The sequence below is a fragment of the Barbus barbus genome (genome assembly GCF_936440315.1).
Source record: "Barbus barbus genome assembly, chromosome: 10".
In the NCBI taxonomy this organism is placed as follows: Eukaryota; Metazoa; Chordata; class Actinopteri; order Cypriniformes; family Cyprinidae; genus Barbus; species Barbus barbus.
The window spans coordinates 5,381,161-5,405,562 of NC_136738.1; the positions used below are offsets into that span (position 1 = coordinate 5,381,161).

Here is a 24,402-nt window from a genome sequence, read left to right on the forward strand (position 1 = left end):
AGTAAAAATGTCTATTCTTGATATAAACTATTTACTTCTTGATTTATTGATTTAGTTCTAATTTCTGATATCAAGAATTAAATAGTTGATATCAGAAATACATTTTCAGATATCAGAAATTAACATGGTCACTAGTGATAATTAAATAGTTGATATCAACAATTGATTTTGAATGGCAGCCTATGGTGACATATAACTAGTGAAAATACAATTACAGATATCGACAATTTAATTCTTGATATTAACAATTAGCATTTTGCTGGTGGAAATGCAATTGCTGATATCAAGAATTAACATTAAATAGTAAAAACTGAATTGTTGATATCAAGAATTCATATCCTGAGAAGGATTAAAAGTTAAAACGGCTTGCCATACCCCTCCTGAACCACACCTATACAATTACTGTAATCATGTTCTGTACGAGGTATTATTTTTTCACCAAACAATGTAAAATATTAAGTGAAATAGGATACCAATAAATCGTTTTTAATAATACTGAAGTGTTATTAGTAGCGAAAGTGTCTTCAGTACACTCTTTTTTATTATTATTTTGCAATTCAACATAATCTTAACAGAACAAAAAACAGGCTAACATAAATACAACTGTAAGTCTTCACAGACTGAGACATTCATATTATTATATTATAACAAGACATGTGTTCGGTACACTCTTTATGGCGGGTTCGTAAAGCCAGATTCCTGCGCGTTCTGTTGATGACGCATTAAATGCGCGACACTCAGTTCGCACGTGACCAACAATCATCATGGCAGTAGTGTGTTCAAAGGCAGACTGGTTTGTGTCGAGCTGTTCTACTACTTTAGTTGCTATAAACCTTAAACAGACTATGTGAGTAGCTGTATTGTAGACTGTCAACTATCACTTCCAGCTATTTATTTAGGATATCTCAAGTTCCCATGTGCACTATGGTTTCTATACATTACTGTTTACATACTCATTTTAAATCAGCTTAATACACGTTAACTTGAAATTAATACCAAACTATTTGTGGAAATACACAATTTGTTATACTGCATTTGGTTGAATTCAAACAGGATAGTAACATTATTTTGACTTTGATTATATTATTATAGATTTATTGCGTTATTAATGATCAAATCTTTATAATAATCATATCAGAGGACTTCAGCATTGATATTTTAGCATTATATTTGATAATCTCTCAATATTGTCTGTTTGCTCCTTTTACTTGTTTTTGTTTTATTTTTGTACTTGAGCTAAAAAAGGAACTTTTCTCTTTTTTCCTCATAGAGAGCCGTTTGTGTTTGACTGTGCCAAAGCTGAGAAAAACCCAAAGGAAGCTGATGGTGATGATAAAAGGTCATGTTTGTTTTCTCTTTATGAGTTCTTTATCTGTCACGAGACGTAGAGGATTGCAAAAACATCTTCAAATATATATTTGTGTATTGCAGTGCTGGGGAAGGATCAGAGGAGAAGGACAGTGACCGGATCCTTGCATTTGCCGTCTCAGCGTCTGGGAAGCACGTAGCGCTCTCTGATGACCGCAAACGTCTTGTTCTCTTCTGTACTGCGCCATCGTGGCAGTGTATTAGTACACGGTAACAGCACACACTCATTCCTGTGGTTATTTAAAGAAACTCACCATCACTCATATCATTCCAAACCCGACTAAGTTTCTCTCTTTTGGGGAACACACTTTTTTTTTTTTGGACTCACCTATTTCTCTTTAATCAAAACTGAAAAATGTGGCTAGAATACTAGTTTTCAAAAACTTTGGAACAACATTAGGATGAGTAAATTATGATGTAATTATTTCCTTTTGGGTGAACTGTTCCTTCAATACTAATTTCTCTATAAGGTTGAGTGTATAAGTCTATGATTGTCCTCTTGTAGGTGGGTTGTGCGGCGATGCACGTCTCTTGTATTTACTCAGACTGAGGATGAAGTCTTTGTGGCTGATAAGTCTGGAGATGTATATTCATTCTCTGTTCTGGAGCCACAAAAACCAGGAGAGCTGAAGCTGGGACATCTCTCCATGTTATTGGATGTGGTATGATGTACACCAACAGAACAGTGCTTTCCAGTTAGTGCAGTATCCACACAAAAATATGTAAAATTCAATTGTCAAGTTATTTAATCAACTAATGATTTCTAGCTTTAAAAAATGTTAGTTTAATATTTTATCTTTAGAGATGGTAAAATATTAAATGCAGCACCCAAACAAAAATATTTACAATTCTCTTTTGTTTTCAATTAATTGTGAAGTTATTTAAGTATTTAAAAAACGATGAGCTTAATATTTTGTGTTTTCCTCTACAGACTCTTTCTCCTGATGATAGATATATCATAACAGCCGACCGAGATGAGAAGATCAGAGTGAGTTTCCGGCAGTCACCCTACAACATTCAGGCTTTCTGTCTAGGGCACAGAGAGTAAGTGTGGACTGTGGGAAGCAAGTGATATTACACATCATGTGTTGATCCCACTTGTTCAAACATGTTTGTTTTCTCGTGTAGATTTGTCAGTGCATTGCTTGTGCCTGAGGGACATCCTGACTGGCTTCTTTCTGGTTCAGGAGTATGTGTTTTTTTCAGTTTACCTTTATCGTTTTACTGTAATATTCTGTTGGGATAGTTTATAAGGGTGATATAAGTGTCTTAATACACTACGACTGACGTGGTTGTGTTCACAGGATGGCACAATGAAGGTCTGGCATTATGAGAGTGGTCGGCGGTTACACAGTGTTGACCTGAGGCAATTCACCCTTGACTCTGAAAACAAAGACACAGAAAAGGTGCCGTCCATTTGATTTCAGTCAGCCATTCATGCACATAACACATACAATGTTTCGTACAATCCCACAAAAATTACATTATTGACCTAGATATAAGGCTTTCAGCTGGAGGTCTGTGAATCTCTGGGATCGAAGTCTGGCAGTTTAATTCGTTTTTAAAACATGCCATTTACATATCATATAAAATATAGTTATGTAATTTATGTTTGTCTTTTATTTTTCATATGCAAATTTCATATTTATATATGAAATATTTATATATCCTCTAAAAGGTTTGTTAGGATCGGACAATATTATGGCTGAGATACAACTATTTGAAAATCTGTAATCTGAGGGTGCAAAAAAAAAATCTAAATATTGAGAAAATCGCCTTTAAAGTTGTCCAAATGAAGTTTTTAGCAATGCATATTACTAATCAAAAATTAAGTTTACAAAATATATGATCTTTACTTACTATCCTAATGATTTTTGACATAAAAGAAAAATCAATAATTTTGAAAGTGTTTATTTCCATTCATATCCAGGTGTGTATGTTTTGTAATTTACACCGATCTCAGCAAATGACACTGACTATATTTCTCTGTCTTCAGAGGTTTGCTGTCAGCAGGATCATCATCTCACCAGATGGAAAACGCATAGCTGTCCAGTGTGAGAGGTGTGTTTCATTTCATCAGATTTCTGTTTATCTTGCCTCTAACTGGATTCTGGAGTCTCAGTGACAACAACAGTATTCTTTTGTTAAAATAGAAACACAAGTCTTAAGAAAGTTGTCTTTTATACACCAATTATAGTTAAAATCATATCCATCTGTATAGATTCCCCTCAGTTCAGCTCTTTGTGGTGGATTCTGGGACAGAGGGGTGTCTGAGCCCTGCGGAGACTCTTGCTCTTCCTCATGCTCCCTGGGACATGACATTTGATTCGCAGAACCAGCTGTGGGTCTTACTGGAGACTGAAGATGTGAATGTACTCCTGTATAGATACTCGGAGCAGCACTGGAAGGTACATACATGCTGTCATGTAGCTTTCTTTCCATGTTTTGAAGTCAGCTCTGCTCTTAATAACTTATGTTGCTTGTTTATAGCTGTGTGACTCAGAGACTCCTGAATTGAGGAGGGTCACTGAAGTATTACAAGCTCAGTGGAATATCTTTAAAGGTAAGAAATCCCAAAAATATTATAATGAAACAAAAAAAAAGAAAAATTAATAACTAAAATTAAGTCATATCATGACAAAGCAAATTTATGCTTGATCTTCAGTTGAGCAACACAAAGCAGCATAAAACACTATTTACTCATAGACACCAATTCAGTTTTAATGAACTCAACCTGGTCCTGTCAAAATAATGTGACCCTGGAGCACAAAACCAGTCTTGAGTAGCACAGGTATATTTTTAGCAATAGCCAACAATACATTGGGTTAAAATTACAGATTTTTCTTTTATGCCAAAAATCATTTGGATATTTAGTGAAGATCATGTAAATGTCCTACCGTAAATATATCAAATCTTATTTTTTGATTAGTAATATGCATTGCTAAGAACTTCATTCAGACAACTTTAAAGGCGATTTTCTCAATATTTCGATTTTCTTTGCACCCTCGGATTCCAGATTTTCAAATAGTTTTTTCTCAGCCATAATATTGTCCGATCCTAACAAACCATACATCAATGGAAAGCTTATTTATTCAGCTTTCGTATGATGTATAAATCTCAATTTCCAAAAATTGACCCTTATGACTGGTTTTGTGGTCCAGGGTCACATATGAAGGAAGTAACACCAGAAGGACTAATGAAAAGGGTTAAATATGCACCTCAAAGTGCATCTAAGGAGGAAAAATGTAAAAAAATGACCCCTTAAACCTGTATTAAATAAGTCAACTCATGTAACAAATATGATACAGTATGCTTTATAGGGTTAATGTACTTGTGAAGATCTGATCTTCTTTTTCCCCCCTCCAACCTTTATTCTGAACACATCATGCTGCATGCTTGTCCTCTGTTCACAGGTTCTATGGGACTGGAGAGTCAGTTTAAACACCTGTATAAAGTGAACTTCGACAACATGGCGTCCTATTTGCAGAAGAAACAGGAAAGACTAGAACAGGAGAGTAGGAAGAGAGCCGCATCAAACGGCTCTACACCTAACAAGAGAAGTAAACCGCAGAGCAGCGCTGTGCCCCAGAGCACCAGCTGAGAGAACGTTCTTATTTTAATTTCTGCTTTTTTGTGTTTATATAATTATACATCTCTTTTTGTTAATATGACTTTTTTTGTTCATTCAGTAAAGCATTACTGAATGTTTAAACTACTTGGTCTATTTTCTGAACAGCAATGTGCTGTAGTCTGCTACACGTTCAGTCCCGCTCGGCTAGTCAGGGCAGTCACACACATCCTGGTACAATTTCATTAGACAACAAGAATGAACATTTTATTATTTAACAGCGTTCTAAAAATGAGATCTGTGGCTTCAGTTGTTCTTAAAGTTAGACTTTTATTTTTCTGAGTAAAAGTGACTAAAAATCTGTACATCCTGTATAATGTTTATACTTTTACAAAACCAAATAAAAACAACACACATGGTTCATAGCTGAGCTGTACATGGTTCAATTCCCTGAAAGATGCTTTGGATTTTCTGAGCAGATGGTCAAGATTTCACACTTTTACTGCCTCTGATGGGATTCCAGCTGAAACACATAAGCTTGATTGTAAATATAACACAAATAACTAAAATGCATCCAGTACAATGTGTCGACATTGACCTTGCTCATTTCTTTTTTCCTCCCATTGTTAAATTTTCACTCTTCTTTTTCTGCACCTATGAAAAATGAAAATGGGGATAATGAGAAGGAAATAGCTAATATCAGTGAAAAAGTAATTATTATAATAAATGGTCACTGCTAACCTCATTCATGGCGTCATCTATCTGTTTAAGTTCCTCATATCTGTCCCGGGACTCTCGTAGGGGCTGTACCATTACCTCCTCAATCTGAGGAAATAACTGGAACACAGAGAACAAACAATATCACAACCTGGTATCTTGGCCAGTTTTCACACTTGGTTTGATCTGAACCAGAGTTCGATTTCATCCACTTTCCTCTGTATGTTTCACATTGTACTTTTAGCCTAACCAATTCACCTTCATCACAGTCTCAAACATGGGGATCAGGACAAACTTGATGAAACCGATCTGAGCAGTGGGCTTGGTCACTTTTTCTCTGTCCATGAAAGGAGCGACTGGTAAACCTTCTACCTTCTCTCGATCACTCTGTTTGAGAGAGAGAACACAATTCTGATGAAGAAAGAAGTGCACTGTAAAGATCAAAATGTTGGGATTGGTATCATTTTTTTTTTTATGCTTTTGAAAGTCTTTTGTGCTCACCAAGGCTATATTTATTTGATCAAAAATACAGTATGAACCATAATATTGTGAAAAATTTTTAACTTTTGAATTCACTTTTTTATTTAATATATTTTAAAATGTAAGTTATTCCTGTACAGTTTAGGGACAGGTTTTGCTGTATGGCCAGGTTTATAAATAGAATTACAATGTAAAAACATATGGCACAATAAGTGCATTGTATTAAATGTTTACTTTAAATGTTAGTACAACAAATAGTTACAAATATTTAAAAAAGTACTAAAAAAACAACCCAAAAATGAAAATTCCCTCACCCTCAGGCCATCCAAGATATAGATGAGTTTCTTCATCTGAGCGGATTTGTAGAAATTTAGCATTATATCACTTGCTCACCGATGGATCCTCTGCAGTGAATGGGTGCCGTCAGAATGAGAGTACAAACAGCTGATAAAAACACTAATCCACATGTAATCAACACCACTCCAGTCCATCAGTTAATGTCTTGTAAAGCTGTGTTTGTAAGAAACAAATCCATCATTAAGGCATTTCAATGTTAAACCATCGCTTTTGACCAAAAAAACAGGTCCATAATCCATAATAACTCTTCCTCCAGTGAAACAGTCTGTTGTTCTCTCACATCAAAAATCCACAGACATATTTGTTTAGAACTGTTTTAGACAGTTTTCACTTGTAAACTGTGTTTGATCTGTGCATATTTCTCTCCTGATTCAGATGAGACTATTTTTACTAGAGAAACCAATGTTCTGGATATAGGACTCGGATTTTATTTAAAAACGTCTTGATGTATTTGTTTCTTACAAACACTCAGTTTTCACCTCACAAGACATTAATTGATGGACTGGAGTCATGTGGATTATTGTGATGTTTTTATTAGCTGTTTGGACTCTCATTCTGACGGCACCCATTCACTGCAGAGGATTCATCGGTGAGCAAGTGATGTAATGCTACATTTCTAAAAATCTGTTGCGATGAAGAAACAAACTCATCTGCATCTTGGATGGCCTGAGGGTGAGTCAATTTTCAGTATTTTTAGATGAACTATTCCTTTAAAGACACTTAATAAAAAGTGGGGTGGATTTTTACATCTCCATGCAACATTCTTTTAATCTTATCTACCTGCATGAAGTACTCCTCCAGCAAACAGTCCACCCACGGCTCAGAAACCTCCATCGGCCGAACCTCATTAGAGATATCACAGCACTTGATCAGCACCATCTTCAGCTGCCAAAGATATAGAGGCACAAGTTAAATCCGCTCATCGCAGCACTTTTTTGTAGGTGAATAGTGGCACTGTAAAATGGGTTCAGAAAGCTCACACAAGTAACATGCTCCTCATTAGTGAAGTCAAAGTTATCCACTTTCTGTTTGAAAGAGTCCAGAATCTCTCCATGTCGGGCCATGTCTGTGGCCAGTATCAGGGTGATGGTTGCCTGTCAGAGACAAAATAACAGACAGAATTATTCATTGTTCAAAGACAAATGTACTACATATGCGTGAACAAAGCTCAGTTTAAAGGCCTGAGGCACACCTGACGAATCAGTTTGAAGGCTTCAGGATCAAAGTTGACAAAGATGTTGCAGTCAGGCTGAGAGAATATCTGGAAGGCCACGGCGCAGTGATGGTTCTCCAGAGGAGAGATGTCATTGTATCTCACCGCCAGCTCTGTGCGCGCATTAATCTGATACCTGCAAAAGAGGGTCCAAAACATTCGACAGGTGCCAAATGCAAATAAACAAACTGTACTGTACTTGCATTTGGTGTTCAAGTGGAATATGTGGAACACAATGACTTGTATAAATATGCAAAAATATAAATACAGATATCTTAAATGTGCAAGGAAAAAATGATTTTTTATATTTTTGAAAGAAGTCTCTTATTCTCACTGAGGCTGAATTTATTTGATTAAAATACAGCAATGCTGTGCAATATTATTACAATTTAAAATAACTGTTTTTCATTTTAATACATTTTAAAATAATAAAGTTCCTAATGTTCGCCTGCATTTATTTGATAAAATGCTAGTAAAATAATACTATTGTGAAGTATTATAAATTTATCCAAAACATAAATTTAAAATAACTGTTTTCTATTTAAATATTTTTTTTAAAATGTAATTTTTTCCTGTGATGCAAAGATGAAATTTCAGCATCATTACTCCAGTCTTCAGTGTCACACAGAAATAATTATATTCTGCTGATTTACTGTTTAAGAAACATTTAGTATTATTCTTAATGTTGAAAACGTTGTGCATGAAAATGTGGAAAAAAAACAGTGGAGAAAGTGATCTTTTTTCAAGATTCTTTCATGAATAGGAAGTTAAACAGAACAGCATTTATTTGAAATCATTTGTAACATTATAAATGACTTTACTGCCAAAACAGATCAATTTATTGCATCCTTGATGAATAAAAGTATAAAATTCTAGTTAAAAAAGTGCATATTAAATATAATGCAAAATAAATATTTAAGGCTAATGTTAGAAATATATATGTCTGCTAAGAAATTATTATGAGCGGTAATATAAATGTCAGCGTATATAAGCAGTTCTGAACGATGGAGACTCTTACGTGTTGTTGTACCCAGGATGATCCAAGTCATGACACACAGCTGCTGTCATCAAAATAAGAATATCTACTTGAGTGAACCTTTCCTGAAAAACACAGAAGCACAGCAGAGTGAGTGAGTCTTAACAGTCATCGTGAGGCCAGGTCTGCACACGTATCCCAGCTCTCCTACACTGTTAAATTAGAGTAAGTAATTGTCCTCTAATAGCTTGGCCTGTAATAGCTCGGATAATTAATCCAATGACCTCTTAATACACGTCCATGGCAACAGCAGCACAGAGAGGCTGAAAGCATCTTCATAGATGCAGAACTGCTTTTACACCCCCATACATCACTCATTTATCACTTCGCTATCTCTCAGTCTCTTTCATTCACCTCCCACTTCTCTGCTACTCCAACTTTCCTGAGTAAAAGAAACAGGTGGCTGTGGAGCAAAACACATGTCCTTAAAAGCACAGTTACAAACGAGAAGCAGAAAGTGTCTCTACCTGTAGGTTGCAAAGGTAGATCATGCTGTACATCATCTGAGTGACGCAGAAGCAGTGGCGGAAATTATGGAAAGGATTGTTCCGGTAACTGTCATGGATGCAAAGCTGAAAATGGAGAGAGATGCAATCATCATTTTATTTTTTAACTTTGACAGATTTTGTTAAATGTTTTGTTTGAAAAGGTTCAAATAAATGGCAGTAGGTTTGATATTGTGTTATATAATGCAATAACATTCAAAGATTGTTATGTGTGCCTTTAGTGGCCAAATTATTTTATTTTATTCTGTATTATTCAAAAATATCATTCTAATTAATAGTACCACACATAAATTTTTGCCTGGAGGCTCATGAAGTGACCAAAAAAATCAGATAAATGTACACTGAAGGATGGGCCTGAGATACATAAATAGAAAAATTTACATTCTTCCCTCCATAAATAAATAACTTAATTAAAAAATAAATAAATCACTTGTGTTGTTTTGAAAATGCTCAACTTAATTTGTTGTTTCTGGCCTGAAAAACCTCTCTATCACCAAATCTTGGATTCCTTTTTTTATTTGTATTTTTTTTAATCAATTAGCACAGGTTTTGTATTTCTTTTTGGAGCTGACTGATCATAGATCATTGATCTCAGCTTATGCACTTCAGCATTTGAGTGGAAAAAAAGCATTATTTTGGAAAATTTTCACAATATTCACTCATTAAGAGAGGTGCATAAGTTCAGATCAATGAGGCCTACGACCAATACGTTTCTTAAAGAAATACAAAATCTGTGCAAGCTGGGGGAAAAAATGACAAAAAGATTGAATCCAAGATTTGGTGATAATAACATATTAGAGAGTTACAGGCCAGGAACAACAAATTAAAAGATGGAAAGATTTGAAAGAACACAAGTTGACAAAAAGATTAACCACCACAAGTGTAACAAGGTGGGAATTTATTTTTTTTTTTTAATACCCTTTAAGAGCAGTAGTCAGTAAAAATGACCTGAACACAACATGAGTGATTATAATTTTACAGTATAGCCTTACCAGCCATCTTTTCAGCGTGATGGGGTTAATATTAAAGTCCTTTACCAGCCCAAGGTCATGGTACATATGCTCCAGACAACTCAGCATCTTAAAGTACAAAACACTGATGATAGTATCTTCTGCAGTACAAAAAATGTGGTTTTGCATGTCAGTCGTTTTCACCGAGTCTCGATAATACATTGTGTGCATTGGTGCATCAACTTCAGTAGAACTTTGACATTCTGCATCTTTCATTTGGCCGATCCTCACCTCGTTAGGTTCCCACTGCCACACATCGAAGATTGGCTGTCTCAAAGCTTCTACTGTCTCCTGTGAGAGGTGGTACTACACAAGACCCACAAACACAAGCAACACACGCAGAAGAAAGAAAACGGGGGGAGAGAGAAGAGGAAGACAGAACAGAGACGTTAGACTCTTACCTCGTTGGACTCCCACAGCCAGACGTCGAAGGCGGGTTTTCTGAGGGCATCTATGGTTTGCTGGGAGAGCATGTACTGCAGGTGACAGAGCTCTCAGTTAACCCCCGATAACCAACGCCTGGCTGTGGCCATTGCGTACATCACATTCACATCTATGTTCAACATGCCATTTTTAACCCTGAATAAGAATTCTATCTTTAAACATAAATTCATTATAATTTACTCATATCATTCCTTACAAATCTGTATGCTCTTTTCTTTTTGTGAAAGCTATACACAGCTCTTTTAGATTTTATAGTGAACAACAATAAAGCTTCAAAAAATAATAGCATACATGCAGCCCATAATCTACTATATTCTAAGTAACACACTGAGAGGTCAATAATCTCAATGAAATACTAATATTGAATAATCTCAATCTTGATGTAAATGCAGATAAGATTTGTTGAGATTTCAATAATGACTACTTTGGCATGTCTTTTATAGGCTTGTGTTGCTGTTGTTCTGTACATTTTCTAATGCATAAATAAATGTTAGGCAAAAATATTATATACAAAGTATGCAAAATAATGAAGGAACCCATTACAAACACATCTGCCATTTTACCTTTGGGTATGAAGGCACATCTCTGCGAGGATTTAACTTCTTGTTCTCATCTAGGAAACTGCTGCAAAGGTAAAGAGCATTAAGAGCACAATTGCTTTAGAACAGAACATGCTGTGTGTTTAATTTTTTTTAAGTACCATGTCAACATCTCTCAAAGAGAGTATCTTGAGAATATACAGCTATCTTTGATTCATCTTGAATCTGATCCTTCACTAATAAGAGAGCATGTGAGAGCCATGTCAGCTCATTAAGACTCGAAAGGGAATAGACCTGATCTCATCTGTTAGTATTTTTAACAAGAGCTGACTAAGACAACACCTGGACCGCTTCTTAATTCTCCTCTCATTAACGTTAGCTGTACAGACAGTGCTATCAGTAGCCTGCTATAGATACTCCCTTCTGAAAATGAACTACACTTTAGCATGTTTTTAAAAAGAGTACTTTCTAAGGACACTTGATTCTATTTGAACTCTTTCCCGACCAATGATAGAATTTCCCGTTATTTATGTCACAATGCTACCACTGTTATATGGTAGGGGGAGCTATTATTAAATAGTACAGAATCTCAGGATTCAAGCAGAAACAAGCATTGCTTAGGCACACATCTAATGCGATCATCCAACTTTCAACAGCATGTAAATCAAAACTGCCTAATGTTACCAAATAAAATGTTGAACCCACAAAGAGGTAGGACTGTGCAGGCTTTGATGGACTCGATCTACTCAATCTATATGTTCTGATTCAATCATAGTCATTTTTTTAAGTAATTTTCTCATCCTTTTGAAATGCTTTGTATTATTTAATGAAAGTTTGTGAAATGGTTAAAAATGCTGGCCCTGGCTGGCAACTTTTTCAAAGAACACTGGCAGGGAAAGAGTTAATTGCAAATGAATGAAAATATATTATATTCTTTTAGTATATAATTTATATTAAATGCCATTAGGTGAAAGAAGAGTGTTTTTTGGCACACTTAAGTAGGACTAAAGTACATCTTGTATGTAATAATTACTTTTATTGTCTTTTAAATATGGTTAAAATGTAGCCAACTTCCAAATGTACTGCCAAGCATTTATGGTAAACTAATCCCATTTCTGTGGAAATGTGTATGTCATGTATATAAAAATATGTGTAATTACACATTTGTAATGATGCGATATTGAATAAGACACTTGAGTTAAAATTATAATCAGGTACTTTACATGTGCTTTAGTATGTTAGTCAACACAGCAAAGTGTATTTCTTTAAATGACAACAAAAGTTTAAAATGCACTTTTTATATAACTTTTAATATGACATTATTACAAAATGCACCATTTACAAGTTAAATTACTTAAATAGTAACGAATTTATACTTTTTTAAAGTACACCGCAGTGCCCTTTTATTTCATTCATATTATAAGTATAATAGCAAATACAAGTATATTATATTATTAGGAAGCAACTTATACATCACCAATAAACTTATTTTTATATTTTATATATTTAAAAAAAAAATCTCTCATGAAATATCCTGTCTTGCTTGGAAATACATCAGATTACAGATTTAAAATCATTTGCAAAGTACTACTGAAATTTCCTGATAATTAAACTTGGCGTTCCAACAGAAAAAGCAGTGAGGTCACTGACCTGTTGTTCCTGGAGGCCATTTCCTCCCGCAGCTTCTTGATGTCACTGCGACATTTCTCGATCTCCACCACCTTCATTCCCTCCACTGAAGAGACAGAGAGGAAAATAACGGAAACGCGATACATAATGCATACAAGTATGACACATAAAAGATGATTTTACATATTTCAAGTGAGCCAAACACAGAGAAAATATGGAAATGAGCTGGTGAACATGGGTTGCAGCCGCAGGGGTTTTCCTTTACAGACTGCTGAGCCATACAAAGTACATTTGACACCTGTCACTGTCTGGCATGTTTCCCTCCATTGTCCAAAATCATCCTGCTGGTCTGAAGTACAAGCAGCTTTGTCATCTCTTTCACAGCTGTTTTTCTTAACATCTCAAACCTTGAGAGGATGAAGATATGTCACACAACCTGTCATGTTGGTTTCTATCTAATTTAGCTGCTTCTAGATGAATTTTGAGCCAAAGTGCTGTGCAGTTTGATTAGATGCACGGCCTCTGGACTCACATTGTATAATTTAATTAGTGTAATCACACACACACACACACACACACATCATATAATCTCTGCACTTCCTGCTACTATTCTGTTTATAGACCGTGCACAATAATAAATCACCTCAAATTATATGAGGCCGGTGAACTGTTCACACTGATGAACGGGTCAGGGTCCATCGCCTTGGTGACTGATTACATCACGGCTACATTTGGATTTCTATGGACACACAGATATGCTGCAATGGAATGAATCCTGGTGTCTGGTGATGTTACGTGGAGCGTCATTACCAAAACAACTAGTGTGCAAGAACTGTCAAAGATGATGCATTTAGCAGCCACTAAACTAAACCTAACCTAATTTGTTTGGAATCATTGTTCAGCACAGATTCCACAAATGGTAGTAGATTAGAGGTCAAAAACTTTCCTGTCTCTCAAACAGTAGACATAGTCAAAGGTATACCTTGAATGCAATATAAGCCACTCTGGACAAAAGAGACTATCAAACAGGCTACATAATGCATAAAATGTTGAAATGACTTCCTCCTATCCTGTGACAGCTCATTTGTAGAAGAAAGCCATTTTTAGAAATGTAAACACTTGAATTATTAAAACACAGCACTGTTTGACTGATCATCCCATCCAGCTCAACACAGCAACATTGGCTTAAACAATAGCATGAGTTTGTGGCCTTGTGACCAACCAAAGACAGAAAGGAGGAGTGCTTGAAAACAATCAGTTCAATTTATTAACTCCTTTACCTTAACAAATAGGTATGTCTTCAAAAAGCTCTCTTACAAAATGCCCTCAAAAAATCAGGGAACTATACTACAATCGATTTGATGGAAAAGCTGTAGTTGTCCAATCCATCACAACCCAATTTAATCTGATAGCGGAAAAAGGAATAATGGGAAAAATATCTCTACCTGCTTTACATAAAAAGCAAGGAGATATTCAAATGTTTAAATAAATGTTCTCATGAGAGTCATGCTTGGAAAAAAACAGCTGATGCTAAACAGCACCCATGGCACTTCAGCCGGATACAGAACCTTTTAAAATATACAATGTGAAAGGCTAAGGAATAATTTCCTTTCTAAATACAGTTTAAAAGACTAGAAAAAATAATAATCTACACCAATTCTCACTAAGTTGTTTATTAGCATTAACATATTGGCTGTTTATTAGTGCTTATAAAGCACATATTCTGCATGACCATATTCTACATCCCTAACCCAATACCTAAACTTAACAACTACCTTACTATCAATAAGCAGCAAATTAGGAGTTTATTGAGGTAAAAGTCGTAGTTAATGGTTTGTTATTAGCGAGAATTGGACCTTAAAATAAAATGTGAGTTTGTCCTCATAGAATCTTAATAAAGTGACTAAATAACAGGAAACAGTAATGAGTGAAACTATGAACTGAAGATATCCCATAATTTCTATAAAGCGCTATTACAATTATCAGCCTTCATCAAGGCTCTTAACTCCTGTCACTCACTTTGGTTAAAATGAAGCAACACGCAAGTGTAGAGTAATGACAATTTCAGATGTTAGCTCTTGAGGTAAAAAACAACAAAAAATAAATAAATAAAATAAAATTAATATTTTGCATTAAGAATGGAAGCCTATATTTTTGTATTATGTAAGACATTTGATATTGGAGTAAAGTGTGACCTGAATATGTTTTTTGTGTGTTGCACTCAAGATTGTGTCTAGATGCTTTCTTGAAGTTCTTCATTAACAACAATGCATGTCTCAGAAGCCATGTCTCTAAAAACACAATGTGTTCCCCTGTTAATCACAAGTACATGGTATAGAAAATGACCTGCATCGACTACAGCTTCATCTGCTGAAGCGCTAAATCTTATTGGATATATTGCACAATAAATAGCCGTCATTGATTATTTGAGTAATCAGCTGTGGTATGGAAGGCTTCTTACATGAGCAACTTATACAAATCAAACACAAAACATACAGTATCTACTTCCTCATATGATCCCTAATGTAAAAGATGCAACATGCTGCACTGGGTTCACCATAATGTCACCTATAAGCACTACAAAATAAATGATCAGCAATTCACTGAGAGCCAGAATGTGTTGTTTGTGAAGATTAGCCCTTCCAGTTTAACATGACCTCTGTCCATTAGCAAAACCCCGGACAAGATATTGAGTGAAAACAGTTTAAGACTCACACTCCACTCTCTTCTCCAGCATGGCTAGGCGATTTGTCACCTCAGTCTTCAGTTCGTTGATTTTAAATGCCCTTGGGGAGAGAGCAGCCAGGTAGACCGGTGCAGATGGAGAGAAATATACAAAGATCATTCATCCTTGAAATACCAAAAGGATTCAAAATTCAATCAAAAGAAGGTCATTATGAATTTGCTGAGAGATTGAACATAAAATGCACAAGCAGAGACAGCGATATTACCTGGAGAACTGCTCTGCCACCTGGGTCAGAACATTCTGGAAAAGCTCCTCTTTATCTGAGAGATGAAAAAACAAGCCACATTCATAATCATGGCCAAAAACATGAAGTATTCACAGTTTAACATATCTGTGTTTCCTCCAGTCAGCCTAAAAATGTACAAAGAATAAAGCATTTCACAACGGCATAACTAGTCAGATAAATGGAGGGAGGACAAGACTCAATATATAGATGAGGAAACAAATCCCACCTGCTCTTGTATTAGAGAAACGGTGACTTCTTACACAAGTCTTGATACTTACTTATTATATAGTTGATAAACATATACAGTACACTTTCTAATGTAGCTCCACTCACTGTCTTGGCCAAAGTTCAACCTAATAAATGGACCTGGGAAACAAAAACTTCCTGTTGGCTGGCTGTCATTGCCAAGGGCTCAAGGTTTGGCTGGTTAGCATTGCTTGTTAGCCGCTGATGGTAACTCGACATTAAATTGATCAAAAGTAATAGCAAATTAATAATGTTACAAAAATCAGCATATTACAATGATTTCTGAAGGATCATGTGAAACTGAAGACTAGATTAATGGCTGCTGAAAATTCAGTTTTGCAGGAATAAATTACATTTTAAAATATATTACAATAATAATACACAGTTATTTTAAATTTAAATAAATCAAGTGAAAAATAAATATACTAAAATGTATCCGAAATACATTTATTTCATGCTAAGTATATTACAAATACATTTACATATTTATGTACTTACTTTTAGTATATTAAACTGGTATACTTAAAGTCTGTTAAATTGGAACAACTAATTTTATATTTAATGCACTTTAATTGAGCAGAAGCTTAATTATAATTTTAATATCAGTAAGTCTCGAGTTGTATGTCAGTAAATATGTTAATAGATTTAAACTATACTGAGTATAAAATAAATGTATTTTAAAATATTACTTTTTTGCTAGGGAATATTTCACAATATGTTCTCTTGGTGCCATCAGTCAATCAGTTTTAAAATGATGTAATTTTCCTGTGACTCCAGAGTCATTAGTCACATGGTATTTAGGTTCAGGTGACTGGCTCAGCAAAGCCTGCCAAAGATGGCAAACTTTTTAAAAGTGGGGGTCATCTGGGGGTTCAACACCAGCAAAGCAACAAAAGATGGGGATGCTAACAGACAGATTTTCTCAAATTATATAGGTTTTGTTCACTGCATACTCTCTCTCATCTCCAAATGACTTCCCAGAGGTCAGAGGTCACATCAACTTAACCAGGCTATTGCGACCTTCATGTCCTCCAATGCAGCTCCCTCTTACATGTTTGGAAGTTGCAATTATCATTTGATGTGCTTATGTGATTTTGGTTGGAATTATATGACAGATTGTGTCATTTCATATTTCCTTCTGTCTGATAAAGACAGTTAGATTTTTGTGTACTTCTTTTTACAAAAAATTAAATTATGTATTTTTATGAATAAATGTAATTTTTCTTCACCAACAACTCACAAAATTTGCAATTAAAAAGTCTGCTCTGATATGGCACATATTGCCAAATGTAGTCAATGCATGTAGAAAATATGCATACTATGCAGGGTTTTCATTTCTGGCCCTCGAGATCCACTTTCCTGCAGATTTTAGCTCCAATCTTTAACAAAAACACCTGAACAAGCTACTCAAGGTCTTCAGGATTGCTTGAAAGTTACAGGCTGGCGTGTTTAATCAAGGTTGGAGCTAAACTGTGCAGAAAAGTGGATCTCGAGGGCCAGAGTTGAGAACCTCTGCTATACCATATAATGCAGAAATAGTATCATGATAGTATGTTATTTCAAAAACACCCACAGTATTTGTGCTTAATTGATAGGATATTGACAAGCAAAGCAGAGAAATATATGATGTTGACAATAAATCTACAGAGAAATAGTCTTGGAATGCAGATGAATCAGAGAATCTGTCCAAAAAAAGGACCTTGTACATCTGAGCTTGCTTTGAAATCGATAAAAAGTTATCACTTCTCTGCTAATGATAACACAGATAGACTGAAAAGAGAGAGTTCGCAAAATGATAAATGGAGTTGCTCTTGTGAACACACGCAGCTTTCCACGCGCTCCATTTATGGAGATTTGAGAACATATGAGTGATCACTCCAGAGCTGTTTCAGACTTCATAATAAAACAAACCCTATTTCCCATTTCAACCAGAATGTAAACACTATCAGTGAAAGCGCAGTGATTCATCCATACATAAACATTCAGTGAAATTACATAACACGCAGAACATCGGACACTTACCTGCAAGTTGTCCACCAGTTATTGGCACCACTTTGTACGGCGACCTTCAAAAACACCAGGACAGACAAACGAAGTTACAAAGCAGTTGGCGCCACACTAAAACACGTCCCCTCTCCCTATAGGACAGTCAAGTTACTCCTCGTGAGAGCTGTAGATTTCTGTAGCATTACCGTCCAAGATGTCTACTCCTCTGGCTGTCGATTCTGATTGTGATGGTGAATGGGCACACTTAGACTCTGGTTCTCAAAGAGTAACTTCCCCTTTATCTATATCTGGCCGCCATCCATTGTTTGTCTTGCATATAGGACAGATCTCCATATAACCAACAGATAAGGCACAGTAGGCTAGATTAATGGGCTTCTCACCTCTGAATGTTTAAACAACCTCTTTATGTTTCCCTGAGTGTGTCTGCAAATTGGTGTTCAATTGGATCATTGGTTTTATATTCAAAATTTTCCAACATTTAGTGTTTAACATAAAAGTTACAGCTGAAAGTGATGCAACACTCTAAAGAGCTAAACACAATAAACCTGCAGAAAAAAGGTCCATATTATGATGACTTTTTTGCTTTATTTCTTACCTTTTAAAACAGCATATGGTGGACCATTTGCTATAATATCGGTCTGGAGATATTCTGACTTAAATTAAATGTTTTGACATTAGTGTGTGAAACTGATTGAGAAGTCTACTGCATGTGTATAAGGCACTTTTACAGCTGCAAAGCATTGGATTTATGTTTAGAAATGGGATGGAGGGCTAAGTTACCTCTCTGAGTTGTTTGGCATTGTGGGGTCGATGGAGACCATTGCTCCTGTTGAGTCCAGAAGGGAAATGGTTGTGTTCCTGTCAGCAGCAGATACATTCTCTAAATTTGGGAGCACTTCAAAAGTAGAAACACTTCAACTACACACACACACACACACACACACACACATCGTACTGTACCTGGAGAGCCCTGTGGATGTGCAGAATAACTCCTTTATATCACATGGGCTGCAGAAACGGCTGAAAACCACCTAACAGAAACAGAAATTCAGATCAGTGTCTCTGAAACATATGGAGCTTCTTCAGTTAGGGCCACTTTTGACTTCAAAGCAAAAACATTTGAAATACCAAACATGCTTATGCTATGTTAAATATAAAAAGATCTGCATGATCTTGATAGGTGGCGTGAATTTTTAATATTGTGTACATTGCAACGTAATGACGTGATGTAATGACATATCTCACTTTTTGGAAAAATATTTTGGAATCTTGGACTTGCCAATGCAGCAAGTTGCATGTCAGTTCACATGGAGTAAATTTGTTTATGAATTAAACTGATCAAATACCGAACAGTTTGGTAATTACACCTAATAAAGCAACACTCAGACTATGATGATTATGTTTTTAATTTTAAATAATTTCACTGTTGTTTTGGCAGAAAAAGACTTTCTTTTCTTTCCATCAAAACCAAATATAAAGCATTTTGTAAATCCTCAATCGTTTTCTAAAATGTGTGGCATGATGATAATGACAGCAGTATTAGGGACAGCAGTTCTTTGTTATGAAACTATTACATTTTTGTTATTATTTATTTATTTTTACAATCAAATTTGCCAGATTTGAACACTTTTTAAAGGAGAAGTTCAGAATTCTGGGTGGGTGGCAAGATCAAAATAGCAGAAATCTGTGAAAATTTGTTAAAAGGTAATTGCAGAGATAATAATAATAATACAATTTGATGCTTTTTTAATCGCTCGTTTAATACTAAAATTATATCTTTAAAAAATACTCATAAAAAGTCAAATTTAAAGTACATTTATTTAAGATTTCAAACATTTTATGAGATAAAGAACATCTTTAAGCGTTAATAAATTGCACTGTGCCATCTCAAATGATAGGCTTAAGTGTAAAAAATAATTAAAGATGTAATTTGTACTCTCATATTAAGACAGAAGTACAATTTCACAGATTTTAATACTTTTTTTAAGGTGAAGTTAAAAATTCTGGGTAGGCAGCAAGCTCAAAAAAAAAATAAAAAGGAAAAGTAGATACAGCGATAATAATAATACAGTTTGAAGCCTTTTTAAGCCCTCCTTTAAAACTATAATGATTGCTTAAAAATCAATGCGGCTATGATTATCTTCTTGATTTCTATGTATGATGCTGACCATCACAGATGATAGTTTATCGATTATTTGAGACTCTGCACACGGCCAAGGCCAAGTGCTGTCATCTGTCATTTGTATGTAGTGCCAGTCCTGACCCTGAGCACTCTGACCCACTTACAACACATGTAAATCTATCATCAGCAGGCACAACAAGACAGCAAAAACAGGTGACAACACTGAAAAGACAATAGGGCAGGGGGTGCAGCTGACAGACGGAGCGAAGGAAGAGGAAAAGAGAGAGAGAGAGAATGATAATAAGACTTTGAGCTGCAAAGACAGATGAGATTGAGCAAAAGAGTGGGAGAAAGAGAGAGAACGGGGGAATTGCTCCATAATACAATCGCAGGTTATGAGTTCAAAGATATGAGAAATACTTATTAGTGTCCAAAAAGGGCTTCTAACTGAGCACTTTGTCAAAGATGAAACATAAAACCCACAACTAACAGCCTTAGAGGACAGAGACGATAAAACCACCAACCACTGCGCAAAAATCAGGTAGTTTAATTTTAGCAGTGGATCATCTAAGTACAGTTCAGTGAGAAGTTTCTAGTATTTCCAAGAGACTATGAGAGATTTTAGGGCTGTAATTGAATATCAACTAAAAAGCCTGAAGACATACAGTTGCTCAAAAATGATATTTCACCACTTCTCCTGTCGTATACGCTGTGTGTGTGCAGAAAGTGTGGGTGCATGCATACACAGATGTGCTCATTAAAATGTCCATTTGTTTTTCATTTTGTTCTAAGCTTTTATATGCTGATTATTTAGTTTTTGTCCCATTGCCAAGGCTGAACAATGGCAGGCAGATGCACATTTATAACTAAAAAACAATAAGCATGCTCTAATAATGTATGCAAAACACTGGAAGTAATTATTTGGTCCCAGTTTATATTGGTTTTTTTTACTTTTTCAACTTGATAATTATAATGTGTGTATTATGTTACAATCACACACGTTCAGAAATAATTTGCATCATAATTTGCACCACATTATAAAAAGTGTTATTACAACTAATAACAAATAGTATTTAACTTTTATTTTACAGTGACACGTAGAAGCAAAACTGATTATTATTCTGCTAAACATCATGTAAATATTTTTAAATTGTAATGCACACTGAAAAAGGTTTTTAAATTTAACAGGAAAAAACAATGCTACAGTAAAAATCTGTAAGCTACCTTACTGCATATAGTGAAAATGGTAATTTGAATGTAAAATCGGTCAAATTCATGGCTTATGAATTACCGTATAATTTACAGTCAAAAATGTTTGTTGCATTATTTTAGTATTTAAGTGCATTTTTTTAGTTTGTTGCATCATTTGATGTGTTTTGTGTTTGTGTGTATGACCCAGTGTTTTATGAACACGTCACTTATGATGAACTCTGATGCATCATGTGGTTTTCTAGTATACCACCTGGTGGTTATCAGTACATTTTGAGATAAAAAGCCAGTTTAGGCAGTTCAAGTAGACCGGTATAAGTCACTTGATGAAATACCTGAAATATCGTAACCCTTTTATTTTTTCAGGGAATTTCTGGTTGCTGTTTATTTTACTGTAAATTTAACAAGATATTTTTAAAGTACAAGTACATACAGTAATAGTTAAAACACTTAATATAAAGTGTGACCAACAAACATACAGCAGTCAGATTGTCTGATTGTCACTTGGATACCTGTAATTTAACTGATAATATCTATACCATATCAGATCTATTAATTAGAAGCATTATTAAAGGCTATCAGGCCAGCTGTTCACTTACAACCTCATGCCAGAGTTCAGATTTTCCTGAAAACAGTTTTATAATATAGTAAAGCATATGCAAGCTACTCTACTCTGTAAAAACTAATAAAACGTTTTATGAAGGCAACCTGGAGGCTTTAAAAAAGAGGGTGTGAGTAACAGTAAGAGTGAAAATGTACAGTTAACAAGTGCAGATCAGCGAAAATTAGAAGAATTATTCATTTGACTAGAATTCTTAAAAATTCTGTGAACCGCAAATGCACAAATAGATAACCTAGAGCAATATGTGACCCTGGAGCACAAAACCAGTCATATGTAGCACAGGTATATTTGTAGCAATAGCCAACAACACATTGTAGGCATCACAATTATCGATTTTTCTTTTATTTAAAAAATCGTTAGGATATTAAGTAAATATTGTGTAAATTTGCCACCATAAATATATCAAAACTTCATTTTTGATTAGTAATATGCATTGCTAAGAACTTCATTTGGACAACTTTAAAAGGCGGTTTTCTCAATATTTATTTATTTATTTTTTTCAGATTTCAGATTTTCAAATAGTATCTCGAACAAATATTGTCCGGTCCTAACAAACTATACATCAATGGAAAGCTTATTTATTCAGCTTTCAGATGATTTATAAATCGCAATTGAAAATAAATGTACCCTTATGACTGGTTTTGTGGTCCAGGGTCACATATAGTCAAATCAGTCAGTAATTTCTGTGTATTTAAAGTAAATTTGTTTGTAGATTTTTTTAGGTGAAGAAAAAGTTTAAGCATTAATAATTTGCACTGCTCCATCTCAATCTACATGTAAATTTTAAAATTCAAATTTTGAATTTAATTTACTGTAGTTCTCAAATATCATTTGAGATATAAATATCATAAATATTCAGCTGTTTACGGTATAAAATTATAACAGGGAATGTAATATTCAAGACTGTTCTGTACTGTCAAACGTAACCAAATAAAATATAAAGTGATTAAAAAGAGACATTTTAATATATAAATATATATACATATATATATTTTTTTTTTTTTACTTTTGGGGAATTGTACATAATTTTACTAAGAGTGAGTATATAATTACAATATTTATAATAAATCATTATTATATAAGCAGTTTTAAATCAATGCTACCAAAAGAGACATATAAACATGATCCTAAACAGCTGAAACTTTCTGAACAGTTATATATATATATATATATATATATATATATATATATATATATATATATATATATATATATATGGTAGGCTATATACTTTCTTTCCCAGTCCATCGTCATGCATGCAGTGAGAGTTTACCTTCTGAATCCGTCCATCCACGTCCAGATATATCATGCGATACGCCGAAGACCCGCTGCCCATCTCGCTCCCCGCTGCCCTGGACTACTGGCTTCCGTTCGGTGCCTCCGTGACAGACCTAATATAAACTTCTGACCGTTTCTTTGAACTGGAACGGGTTTAATAACGGAGAGACCGTGTTGCTCATCGCCCCCCTTCACTCCCACGAGCGCGCGCGCGAGAAGACAAGAAACGCACGCGCTCGACTCATGATCTCCATAGTAACCGAGCCCTCCAAGGACGCGCGAGGATGCAGTGTGCCAATCCGAAAGGGTCATGCAGCAACAGGCTACCAAATATGTTCCAAATATGCAAATGAGTTCTTTTTAATATAAAGAGAACATAAAAGTGTATTTTAAGTAATTCCACTATTTTTGTTTTAGCAGACTTTGCCTCAAAATATAAACTTACCAGATGTTTCTTCGTTTTTACTTTAAGCTGCACTATTTATTTTTTAATGCTATTAATGAGAAACCACGTCTTTACTCAAATACGTTACACTAAAGAAAGAAAGAATTAAATTTAAATCAGCTTATATTTAGTAGCTGTGATTTCGTGGGAAATTGTACACATATAGCTACTGACTCGTTGGAAAAGTTTTTTTTTTTTTTCCCTAATCAGGAAAATTGACCATGAATTCTTCAAAAAGGCAAACCTCCGGGGAATCACCATTGTAAAACAAAAATTATGCTATTTCTATGTTATTTCAAATTTCAAATTGAGACCAAGCACCAACAAAACAATGTTCTTCCCAAGATGCATGCAGTTTTTTTTGTTTTTTAAACCGATGGGGGCTAAAATTGTTGCTTTGATCAAAATGTTTCAAAGAAAAATGTAATAATATTATGCATTACATTTTTTAAAAAATGGTAATCAGTTTGTATCGCTTTCCCTACTATTAATCCTTCCCTTTATAGTACAAAAAAGCCAGTTCCAGTTTGTGTTTCACTAAAGAAATACATTTTTTAAATTAACTATATCTTAAATGACATCATCAGGAAGTTACATCACTTTTGGTGGGAAAACAACAGCATGTGATTATCAA

General features: G+C 34.8%; 2 protein-coding genes across 7 annotated transcripts; one reads left to right on the forward strand and one right to left on the reverse strand.

Annotated features, from left to right (window-relative positions):
• The first annotated feature begins 732 nt into the window (after window positions 1-732).
• LOC306876146 (tRNA (guanine-N(7)-)-methyltransferase non-catalytic subunit wdr4-like) lies at window positions 733-5,680 on the forward strand. The gene is made up of 11 exons (XM_079427120.1): window positions 733-847; window positions 1,271-1,339; window positions 1,432-1,578; window positions 1,874-2,030; window positions 2,300-2,412; window positions 2,497-2,557; window positions 2,673-2,774; window positions 3,365-3,429; window positions 3,590-3,776; window positions 3,859-3,931; window positions 4,782-5,680. Exons 1-11 carry the CDS (start codon window positions 765-767, stop codon window positions 4,967-4,969), a joined length of 1,245 nt encoding a protein of 414 aa, XP_079283246.1. The 5' UTR covers window positions 733-764; the 3' UTR covers window positions 4,970-5,680.
• LOC306876145 (high affinity cGMP-specific 3',5'-cyclic phosphodiesterase 9A-like) lies at window positions 5,185-23,584 on the reverse strand. 6 transcript variants are annotated; one of them, XM_079427117.1, is made up of 19 exons: window positions 23,319-23,540; window positions 19,053-19,123; window positions 18,873-18,950; window positions 18,108-18,151; window positions 15,819-15,873; window positions 15,583-15,653; window positions 12,889-12,973; window positions 11,263-11,323; window positions 10,487-10,561; window positions 10,238-10,324; window positions 9,207-9,311; window positions 8,722-8,804; window positions 7,683-7,839; window positions 7,471-7,584; window positions 7,271-7,375; window positions 5,912-6,040; window positions 5,678-5,773; window positions 5,535-5,590; window positions 5,185-5,459 (listed from the first exon to the last, which is right to left on the reverse strand). In XM_079427117.1, the coding sequence occupies exons 1-18, from the start codon at window positions 23,379-23,381 to the stop codon at window positions 5,540-5,542; spliced, it is 1,530 nt and encodes a 509-aa protein (XP_079283243.1). In that variant the 5' UTR covers window positions 23,382-23,540; the 3' UTR covers window positions 5,185-5,459; window positions 5,535-5,539. The 6 variants fall into 6 exon arrangements, with proteins under 6 accessions (XP_079283243.1, XP_079283244.1, XP_079283242.1 ...); XM_079427118.1 differs by lacking the exon at window positions 10,487-10,561 and adding an exon at window positions 10,657-10,731 and having other exon boundaries at window positions 5,244-5,459; window positions 18,873-18,918; window positions 23,319-23,584; XM_079427116.1 differs by lacking the exon at window positions 10,487-10,561 and adding an exon at window positions 10,657-10,731 and having other exon boundaries at window positions 5,244-5,459; window positions 23,319-23,534.
• Between the last annotated feature and the right edge of the window lie 818 nt (window positions 23,585-24,402).

Coding starts and splice junctions, on each gene's coding strand:
- LOC306876145 (XM_079427115.1), bottom strand. CDS start 23,381: ATGGGCAGCGGGTCTTCGGCGTATCGCATGATATATCTGGACGTGGAT. Junction 18,152..18,872: donor ATGCCAAACAACTCAGAGAG/GTAACTTAGCCC, acceptor GTGTTTTTGAAG/GTCGCCGTACAAAGTGGTGC. Junction 10,562..11,262: donor ATGTGCCTTCATACCCAAAG/GTAAAATGGCAG, acceptor GGTCTTGTGTAG/TACCACCTCTCACAGGAGAC.
- LOC306876146 (XM_079427120.1), top strand. CDS start 765: ATGGCAGTAGTGTGTTCAAAGGCAGACTGGTTTGTGTCGAGCTGTTCT. Junction 1,340..1,431: donor GCTGATGGTGATGATAAAAG/GTCATGTTTGTT, acceptor TGTGTATTGCAG/TGCTGGGGAAGGATCAGAGG. Junction 2,558..2,672: donor GGCTTCTTTCTGGTTCAGGA/GTATGTGTTTTT, acceptor TTGTGTTCACAG/GATGGCACAATGAAGGTCTG.